This window comes from Melanaphis sacchari, unplaced genomic scaffold (assembly GCF_002803265.2).
Source record: "Melanaphis sacchari strain LSU unplaced genomic scaffold, SCAv2.0 Contig32_pilon_pilon, whole genome shotgun sequence".
In the NCBI taxonomy this organism is placed as follows: domain Eukaryota; kingdom Metazoa; phylum Arthropoda; class Insecta; order Hemiptera; family Aphididae; genus Melanaphis; species Melanaphis sacchari.
In genome coordinates, this window is record NW_020271199.1 from 3283372 (window position 1) to 3295493 (window position 12122).

Genomic DNA, 12122 nt, shown 5'->3' on the forward strand with positions numbered 1-12122 from the left:
ATCCTGTTAAGTACTAACTTGATCCAATTTTCTAACTCAAAACTCATCTTCAAAGTTGAAAATCAAAGCATTTTTACTGTCCCAAAAGGTGACAAAAAAAAAATAAATAAATAAACACACATCTTTGTAAAATCAATACATCCATCACTTCACTCAGAATCTTAAATTATCTCTGAATAAGTAGTAAACTACTATAAGTACATCAAATTATACTTATTAAATATAAACGTTTTCAAAAGCACATAAGCTGATAAAAAAAAATATATAGTTATAACTATATAACTCAAGGTTGATATATACGTATAACATATTTATAATCAATGTTAATACGTATGATTAAAATACACATGAAATAGATTATAATAATATACTTTATCTCAAAATGTTAAGCTGGATTAAAATAAATTTCTCCTATCCCCAAAGGTTGAAAATATAATGAGTAACGAGAAACTTAAGTTAATCTCAAACACGTGCAGATTGATATAATTAATTTCGTGTAAAACTGAATACAAATTCACAGACAACGCGAGATATGTATTATCTTTGTGTATGTATCAGCATCAGAAAACCAATTTTTGGAACGCGAAAATTAATAAAACATTATTTTGCATAATTTATTACGAGATAAAAAGTTAGAAGATATACCTACAGCGTATTGCAAAAATTATAAAGCTCCTTATACATTTAGATACCAAATATTATAAAAAATATAATAACTATATAAATACAGTAGAAGAGACCTTGAATATTTATTTTTAATTGCCACGATTGATTTAAAATTTATTCGTATACAATGTTATATTATAGTTTTTGATTATTCTCCAAACGCCACTTTCGATGAATTTTCAATTGAAAGTTGAAATGTCTTCTATTAACAAGAACTACTGTTTACAGAAAATAAAAAAATAAAAATAAATATCAAAGATATTTTATACATTTTCAAATAGTGCCAACAAATCGATGAATGGTTATCGATTTCCAACTTTCAATGTTATATGATATGTAATATTGCGATTAAAATTTATAAAAACCTGATTAAAGATTCTAATTGAAATATCTGAAACATAATTCTACAACTTATGATATTGTGTAGAACATATTAAAAAAAAGTATAATATAATAGCATCTCATCTTTCAAGTCACCGAGACTCTAAAACTCAAATAGTTTCATATCAAACATTTACGAGTAATACAACCATAAATTAAATTTCATAGATATTGAATAATTTTAATATCCTCAAGTGTTTTTTGATCGAATAAAAGAAAAAATTCGGCTTAAGAAACGAAATAAAATATGCTTATATCGTCTATCGATTTTCTTAGCCGTTAATTCAACTTTTTTTTTTTAATATAGCTCAGTAATTTTTTTTTGTTTATTTCTCGAGATCTATACATCCTATTGTATAAACCTGTTGTCATTAAATTATTACTTGTTTTAACTAAAACAGTTGGGGTAAGACGATCTATCGATTAACATCGTTAAGGGTGATTTAGATTCACCATCTGTTATAACTATAGTAAAATAGACTACGTTATAAACATAGCGCTCACCATAAATTTTTAATCTTGGGAATAATACTATAGGTACGATATATACTAACGTGTGGTGTGATTGTGGACCGCACATTAAAAATAAGTACCTACTTTATAAACTATAATATATTATTAATTTTAATAACACATAATAAAATACTTAGGACTAATGGTTTTTGATTTTAAATTATGAGTTTATCGATATCTCTTTGATAAAAATAATAATCAATTTTATAAGGATTATATATATTAGGAGTATATATAGGAGTATATTATACGATTACGCCATTCTACCTACCTATATATTATTTGTATTAAACATTTTGTAAACTTTGCTTGCATGGCTTTAATGAATTTATGGATATAAAATGTCACCAAAATGATGTTTTTCCCAATTACTCTGGGCATTTTCATTACCTATTGATTCATTTTCCGTAAAACAAAAAAATTGTATCTGGGTTTTTTACAAGACATGTAATGTATATACATATACAAATTTAATATTAAGTACTTATTTTAATAACTTAACTGTTTTGATAATAAAATAAATAATGATTGTATATCTTTAATGTTTTTTTTTTTTTTAAATTTTTAAATTTTCGTTTAAACTTTATAGTCCATACACACAGACGCACTATCACAGTGGTGGTAAAATGCAGCCGAACTACATTTACCGTAACCCCCGAGAAAATAATATTTTACTGCTACCACGGCTAAGTGTATGTATGGATCTTTATTGATTAATTATTATTTGTTTTTATTTATTTTAAGTAATACACTAATGCCTACACATTATTTTTTTTCAAAATAACACCATTAGTAGTTGTAATAATAAGTGTTAAGTAAATAAAAATAAAAATCATGACAAGGAAAACCGATGAAAGAACTTAACCAATAACCATTGATGAGTTGATGACACTTTGAAAATAATTATGAAAGTAAGAAAAATATTTTTGTAGTGAATTGTTAACAAACATGGCTATAGACAACTGTACTTAAAGCAATGTCGGTTACATTATTTCATTATGGTGAAAAAGAAATTGACATTTTTTAAATTTTGAAAATAGGATATAGATCCTTTTAAAAGTAATTCTGCTATAAGGGAATATTATCATTTTGACGTAGAAGATAATTATATTGTAAGGGTTAGTCTATTTACTTGCTTTTCTAACATTTCAAGTCAATTTTCATGATTTTGAAAAGAATACTTTTAAACAGTATGTTCCCAAAGTTTAATATCACCATATAGATACCTATCGGGCAATCTTTTAGACAAAATAAAATTATTAAAATACCATTTTTCAGTTATCTTTAAGAATATCATAGTGCAATTGATCTTGCCATAAAGTGTATAACTAACTTGTAACTAATATTTAAAAATATAATTTTAGATACTTACATAATTGGTTGGTATCGTACTACAGTATAATTGGTTGACTGGTAATCCATTCAGTTATGTATCTATACTTAGTGTTTATTATTATATTTTATGACTCGCAAAATTATAAATATTATAACGGCTCAAATTATAATTGTTGAAAAACAGGAAATTGCAATAACTTATCATTATAATATTATGTATGATTGGATAACGAGGCAGGTACCTTCACACGCGTTCCAAACGTCAACGCATCAGCGCCATTTAAGAGCCGCGAGGAAGGTAAACATTTGCGTATTTAAAATAATTAGGCCCGCGACCTCATATTTTTGCTTGTTTATAGAGTTATTATTGTTTTTTTTTTTTTTTTTTTTTAATTTGTGAGGTGATTCGTTATTAACTATAAGCGTATACCATTCATTCGCATTGAAATAATGACTAAATTTTATGCAGTAAATACATCAAAGTACTTATTCTGAGTACTCTTTTTTTCTATTTTTTTTTTTTTTATTCCATAAACAAAACAATATTTTAATTTAATAATTACAATACGATTATTACGAATTATTGATTTGGTTTGCTTTTAAACAACAGATTTTGTTTCTTGATATATTATGCACCTATTATAAAAAAACACAAGCTGAATAATAATATGTAATTTGAAATTTATTTAATTTAATTTTTCATTTTAAATATAACCTTATGTTTGTTCATAGATCTTATAAAAAATTAAAATGTTTTAAATTTAATTTAGAAATATATTTTATTAATTAAAACAATTATTAAAAGATTATTAATAAAAAAAATTCTAAATATGAATTTCCTACCTACATCACTACTAATAATCTTAGTAAGAATCTTAAAAAAATTACCCATTTCTCATTTGGCAAAATAAGTATTATATTCCGAGTTAGTCACTTACTAATCAATTTTTTGAATTTTTTTTTTTTTTATTTATATAACCGCTTTAATCTGATAAAGTAATAACAATAATCAGTATATAATACTGTAAGTATATTATAATATGATGTACATGATGTGTCTCGGAGCGTATATTGTAACGTACTTTGGGTTGTTTGAGACTCAGAATATCTGTATAGGTTACAATAGAATTATTTTGAGCAATGATTATCGCGATGCCATTGGGTTGTAGAATGTATATGCTGCTAGTTAAATATCATAAGTACTAAATATCACCGAAATATTAACAAATCTTCGAAATTACTGGTGCATCAATTTTACAATTATAATATTGTAAAAAATACAAAAATGAAATGTAGTTATTACATTTCTGTATTTTATAGAAATATTATATATTACGACACCGGTAAACGTCTATCGTAAACAAACTGTAATATTAAACAACCAGCTAACATGAACAGATGATTGCAATGAAATAAATTTAGTAGGAATTTCGTTTAAAAATACTACGACTAGTTCGACGTATACACAAATCCGAGTACACGCAATGAATTATCAAAATTTTAATAAAATAATATGAAATTGATATCCAAACAGCTAACATTACACTTTATAAAAAAACTACCTATTATTACAACACACCTTCATAATAATAAACACTCAGGTACCTCAAACCTCAACAAATATCGATCAAACATACTACACCATTGAAACAAAGACTTTGAACGACATATTTTGTATCCTCTTTAACGATCCTATTACATTTTAAATAGTATGTCTTAACTTTTATCATGCATACGTCATAATTATGAATTGACGCAAAGTTTAAAGCACTAACATTGAACACTGTGCAGTCAACTCGCTTACATTATTCATTAATATAATAATCAACAAACTGTATATGTGAAAATATACGTGAAACTAGAGCTCCTTTCTTGCTATGTAATTAAATAAAATTATACAGTAACCTGATATTTCAAAAATAAATTAAATCATGCACTTACACGTGTATGGCAGTTAAAACTTAAAACAGTTATTGTTATAGAGTAGTATGCAACTTATTTTATGCAATGAATATTGTCTACCGGAACACGACAAAGGACAAGCGATGACTTGTATTAATTTCGCTTTTATTACATTACAATAATATAATTTCGATAGTCGATGTCTGTATAATACTTTAAGCCGAAGTCTGAAGAAGTGGGTACCTGTTTATTGTTGTTGTATTCGAAAGCGACAAAACGTCTGTGATTAGTTGGTTTTTTTTTTTTTTAGATATTTACTGCAACTTCCGGATTATTAGTTATGATAATCACTTAAGTATTTCCAGCTGTGAATTTAACAGTCGTTCAGTTTTAAAATGCCGGCGAGACCTTGAAAATTTTAGCTTACAAGACTTTTTTAGTGATTATATCATTAGAGAACAATATTATACATCTTTTGTGATGAGACCTTTCTAGTACATGTCGCTTTGGACTATATAGTAATTCTTATTGTTGCTACCAATTCACATCAATATCATGTATAAATATATTTACAAGAATTTTCTGAATAAGATCAGCTGTAATACATTCTATATAATATATTGTGATGTATTATCAAAGTTTTTTTTTTATGTCTTAAAAAGTCATAAATTGTTACGTGTGAACAATCCTAGGTATTTCTGAATTACATCCACTGACGTAAAATACAAAATAATAATATTTCTATGGTTATAATAGTATTTAAGTATTATTATTCATTCCGCATTTAACACTATTTTCCGACACTCATGATGTTGATAATTTTTGAAATTGAATAATTGGATTAACAATTAAGAATGCGCTATAAATAATATTATGACTGAGAAATCAAAAATTAGACATGTATTTCTCTTACAGTCATTTTATTAGTTATAAGGTCATATAACAATGTCATATAATATAACATTCAACAATTATTTTTATTTCTCTAAAAAAACCAAAAAACCTATTTTTGAATACCGACTTTTAATATGTTAGAAAGAAATAGAACTTTTATAATCGAACAATACATTATATAATTTATTATGTATTATAAATAATATTAATATTAAATTAGTTTGGATATTTTAAATAATATTGTAATATTTTTACTAGGTATTTCTTCTAATGGAATAGTATTTTAATTTGTAAAAAAAAAAAAAAATTCTGAAATGAATAGGAAAGCATCGTATTGAGTATTTTAACCCGTTTTGATTAATCATGAATTTTTATAAATTATTAATTTATAATATATATTTATGATAAAGTTAAACTTTTCATAGATTATTCATTTCATCAAATATCTAGTTTTGTTACGCATTACAAGTTCAGTACAAGTTAAACTGTATATTATAATGTGTTAAACAAATATTAAATTATTTTGTTACACTTAATAATAGAAAGAAAAAGCTATGCGAATATTCAACCGACGACAGTCAATAAAAGTATTAAAGTACTCGATTTAAATATTATTTTACCATAAAATAATATTTATAGCGCCGGTTTTTAAAAATGTTTATCTATTTATTACAGCTACAACTACTATATAGTTTTATATAATTGCATTCAATTACATTTTCTACTAATGTTTGTTTTAATTTATTATAACCATAAAAAAATTGAATTATTCGTGGATGCGCATCATCCCATAAAAACATTGATACGATGTAACGATCTATATATGTTATTATTGTTTTATGATTATTGATAATCAAATATATATGTAACGTGTATCCTCATTGACATTATTAAGGGCAATTTTTATTGGCAGAACTAAGCTTTTTAAGTATATGTGTGTGTTACTATATAAATAATAATATTATTTACTTATTTATGTGTGTTAAAATCGTACACTTATACAATAAACGGATGGTTATTTTTATAATATTATTGTCATATTAATGTATTCTATTCATTGATTAATTATTTAATTTTAATAAAATGCTCACATGTATATAAATCTACCAATTTGTTTGATAAAATATTTGGTTTATCTACTACGCTTCGATTTTATGAAGTCTCGATTCTTGATTGGATACTGATCCAAAATGTCTAGTCAATCATCAAGGACTATGAATGCTTATAAGAATCGAATAACGTCTTAACACTTAGTATTTTACATGTCGTGTAAATATTTTATCAAAATTGTACTTGGATTTACCAAACACATAGACATTATTGTACAACAATACATTACAATACTTAAACATTATAAATTCCAAAAATGTCTCGTAGAGGCACGTGAATAATAATAACGGTGACCATTGTGCTCATACTTTTAAAAGTTACCCAGAGTGGACACATCATAATCCACCATGAAACAGGCGGTGCGTTTCGTTGTACTGAATGTGCTTATTATATAGTTTAAATAGATACTTATACAATAGCCATTTTAGCATATAATGACCACAAAACTAGGTATATAAATTGATGTAAAGCTATAAATTGTCTATAATTAATGGTGACACTTTGTTGACGTTTTAAACAGTTTGATCAAAAGTCGTCAGTAATCGGGCAGTACGCAGCGGCGCGGCGGTGGCTTTCAGAAAGTTGGTGTTATTTTATCGGTAAACCTTGTAAAGCTACATTGAGACTAAGCTACCACCTTATTGTTTAAGGCTATATTGAACTTAACGCCATCTTCCTTGTAATCCGTTTAGACCGTATCATTTCTAACGGTATTATTGAATAAATAAGTTATTATAAGTAATTCGAATCACATTATCAATAAGTTCAAAATATTAAGTTATTGTTTTTTAAATAACTATAGTTTTTTTTTTTTTTTCAGAAGTAAAATTTAATTATGTAAATTATTATATGCGTGATAAAATGGTAGAAATCTATACAAACATCAACTTTGATATACAGTATACAAGGAACACGGAATAATAGAGGTTTAATAACGCCTTTATAACATACTTGTGATTCATGATTATCGAGTAACAGTTTTCTATACATTCTCGATCGTATTGTTTCTGGATTTTTTTTTTTTATATCGCGTATCGCGGTAAAAAGACAAAATATCGGTCGTGAACTTCGATCTACAAATCTATATACGAGACTAAACCTCCGATCTAACGACACGTTTTTCAAAGTTACGAGGCTTTAAGATGGGCATGCTGGATGCAAAAAGTATTCTATTTATTATTCACATGTCCATAATGCTGTAAAAATCGACAATTTCATATGACCCCGAAGCCGTTATTTATAAATTATAAATCATATTGTAATTTGTTACATACTCACTATACTATGGTTATAGGTCAGAAAAATCTGAGTATAACCTCGGTACTAAATATTATCGCGTATTATCGTCAGCTTGTTTATGAATCGTCGACACATAACCGCGATTTTATGTCAATTATTGTAAGTAATGCATAAAAAGTGTATTTAATGTTATCGTATCGTATTATTATGGAAAGTTAGTATTATTATTAGTTTAATCGTCAAGTTCTATAAATGCGTAGTACATAATTAATACCTGACAGTTGTGTTTAACTATATAACACGAATATTATAAGCGGTACAACAACTATATTATATACGTTACCTCCTCCGTACAGCGGTTCGATAAAGTTGAGCAGCATTCTCATCGTCCGCGGTCGGTTTAAATCGAGTGATTTCAGATTGAAAAAATCTAAAACGGATTTAAGTTCAAATCGCATTAATTGTAATTCCTACTTAGCAAAACACACAGATATATCGTGTTATTTTATTGTCCACGATTTGTGACGTCGTGATTTTGACGGGGAGGACCGACAGTCATCTGGAAGCGATGACGATGATTATAGTTTTTCTCGTTTATTACGATTGGCGACAGATGATTAACTGTCGGCCAACCGACAGATTCTACGATACGATGTCCACGAATAATAACTATGGTATATTTTTTTGTATGGTTATTGTGTCGTCGACGTCACGATTTCACTATGTCGCGATTACCGTGGATTTAGTGCGTGCGCGATCAGAAATAGACGGTTAACACTAAACTATTTTTGAAATTTTACAATAAAATATGGCGGTCGTTATCGGCGACAACGAGCGGAAAAGTAGTATCCCGTGGCGTACTTGACGCGACTGTCAATAACGACGCGTGTACGACAATAATTATTAGCGTTTATCAATACGTTATAACTTACGTCTTACAAGTTGCCACTATAAATACTATATTGTACAGAGTGTGTATCATCGTTATTTCCTTCCTGGTTTTTGACAAATATATTTAAGTTATTGTTTTTTTTTTTTTTTTAATGCATTGTCGAGTCAGAAATATCCACTACAGTATTCATATTATGTACGAAACTTAGACCAACAGTAATTAACCTAGAAAATCAGTTTAATGTGTTAAATGGATCACTCTATACTTAAATGAAGTTATTACGATTTTCGTTGACATGAACCATAAACAAATTTGTCATTATATACGCACGTGAACGTATTTATCTAAAAATACCAGTTATTATTATAATATGACATATTAATATATCACTAAATTTAGTATATTTAATCAGTTATCCTATATTTATTGAAATAATAATAATTATTTTTATTTTTTTTTAACATAAGTCTTTATTTAACGATCTTTTACGATTTAAACAATAATAAGTAATAATTTTTAAATGATTTTTCTTATGGCGCGTTAATAGTTGAATTAATTTGCTAAAGGCTAGATTATTTCAATTTTAAATTTTATTATCGATGGCATAAACGTGATTATTGTACGGTTTTTATATTTTTCTACCAGTTTGTTATATTGACGTTCATATTTTCTTTCTGTCGAAACATCAGTAATAGCGCAGTACGTTGAAAAAATAATTTTTTGTCGTCATTACGAAGCTGAAACAACACGACCATATTATATTGTAATGGGTATGGCATACAGAGTAAAGTAACATCAATATTTTTTTAAGTACAAAAGCCGCAGTACCATAAAATATGACATGTTTGTTATCATCCTACAACTTAATAAATTGTCTTATTTTAATATTCTCGGCAGAGCTAGAAAGACTGTGATTTTTTTTTAAATTATGCATGAAGAAAAGCTGTTAAAAATGCTGCAACTTACGACAAACGGTTTACATATTATAATAAATCATTGTTTTTTTTTTTTTTTTATTTATTTAAAAAGTCACGATATTAGAGACTTAAAACAAAGACGTATACATCAATCTTATTCTACCTAACAAAGTATAAATAGAAATTATATTTGAAAACAATTTGGGCATATTTTTTTTATTTTTTTTTAGTACAAAGAGTATATTAATATACTGTGAATAATATTTAAGCTTTTTATATCAACACTCCAAACTTATTCCAAATAACTTATCTAAATGCTAGAAAAGAAATTGTTGTAGGAATTTATTATCTCCCTAAAAATATTTCTCTAGAGGTGTCGAAAATAGATGACTTATTTTTCCCGTTATTTAAATCTCATTCATGTTATTTATTGTATAAACTTGTAAATACAGTCTGTAAATATATGGATTTTGTTTTCGATAAAAATATTTAAGCTATTTCTCGTAATTCTTTTGAATGTTGATTTTTTAACGGCGTTTCATTCAAAATTGTCTTTTATATTATGTTACAGTAGGATAACTAGAGAAAAAAATAATGGTAATTTCCCCAGTTCTATATCTACCCTGTGCACTTTTAGTAAATTCTAAATTCTTTTAATGAAAATTCCAATATTTATCATAAAATTAACCGGAAAAAATAAAAATTAAATTTAGTACAGATAAATATAAAATTTTTAAAGGTAAGTGAACTTAAGGGTTAAAGTTAATTTGAAAATTTAATATAATGGCCCATTATTCCTTGAAAAATATTATTATTTTAAATGAAGTTTCAATTTGGATAAAACTGAATAAATATTAAAATAACGACTTTTTAACAACTAATATTTTTCCTTAATTTTTTCTAATTTAAAAATTAATTATCTTAAATACTTGACTATATTTATATGTTATAATATTTTGATTATTTTTGAGCTATTTATAAATATTTAATATTTTTTGTTTTTTATGAATAACGATAAAAAAAGATTTTTTTGAAAATTTAATACAATAATTCTTATACATTTTTATTATAATTATTCAAAAATATTAAAGATAGGTACGTAAATACGATTTTTTTTTAACCATTTGAAGTTTAAATGTCAATAAAATGTATTAAATTATAAATAATTGAAAAATACTTTGTAATTAAAAAAAAAAATGTTTAACTCAGAATTTAAAATTTAATCAATTTTTACTATAAAGTAAGTAGTTCATATGGAATCATAAATTCTAAAAGATATGTATATAATGTTAAACTAATTTTTTTTTAATAGAAATTTTAAGTTCACATAAGAATTATCTTAAATTATCTTAGTTATTTTCTTAAAATTCAACATTTTTAACGTAAGTATATTTTTATATTTTATGCTTTTATGATTAGAATATATAGATATTCATAATGTAATTGAAAAAGTCTGTCTTTTATTCAACAAATTTACATACATTTTTCAATTAAAGCTTTATCTACATCTATTGACAGATATAGAAGTTAATAAAAAAAAAAACATTTTAACCATTTACCAACATCTTTATTAATGTACCTATCTCTGAAGATAATATTTAAGTTTAAAATTTAAAATTGGAGTAAAATACACATGTGTGTTTGGTGATTTTTTTATTTCTCACATACTTTTTTAATTTTTTTTTTTTTTTTTAATTCAGTCCTCCCTGTAGATGATTGAATTAAATTTCAAATTTAATATGGATGTTAAAAAAACAAAATGTAATTGATATATAAAGTTTATTTTTTTATACATACAAATAGTAGGTATAATTGAATAAAATTGAATGTGAAAAATATTATCAACAAAAACAATATGATAGGTAGATAACCAATTACATAAACTATTTAAATAGTTTTAAAATTTCAAAGCTGGCTTTCATAACATTAAATTGATGAATAAATTAGAGTGAAAATAATTTTAAACTATCCGTGTAACATGCATGCACAAATTGATTTACTCTTGACCAAACTATATTTAAAAGTTAGCATCAAACTGTTATCTGTTGATAATAACGTAGTTACAATAAAATAAATTAATAATCACATAAATAAGTTTGTTCTAATATGTTGGTACTTTAACTAACCTAAATTATAAATTAAAAAGTCAGAATACCAGTAAAATCTAAATTTCACCAATTATTATTGGGAAATTTTCAAGTTTCAGATTTAAATCAATTGATCTTGATAAGTTCCAGTATATCTAAGCATTATCATCAAAATATGTCTTTTCT

The 12122-nt window shown here is 25.3% G+C and overlaps 1 protein-coding gene across 1 annotated transcript in view; it reads right to left on the reverse strand.

Annotated features, from left to right (window-relative positions):
• The window catches only part of LOC112596555 (scavenger receptor class B member 1-like), a 90569-nt gene extending 81682 nt beyond the window's left edge, over positions 1 to 8887 (reverse strand). The window contains exon 1 of the mRNA XM_025342307.1: positions 8384 to 8887. Within this exon, the coding sequence (XP_025198092.1) occupies positions 8384 to 8498 (115 nt within the window). The 5' untranslated portion in view covers positions 8499 to 8887. The remainder of the gene's footprint in view (positions 1 to 8383) is intronic.
• Positions 8888 to 12122: the final 3235 nt, after the last annotated feature.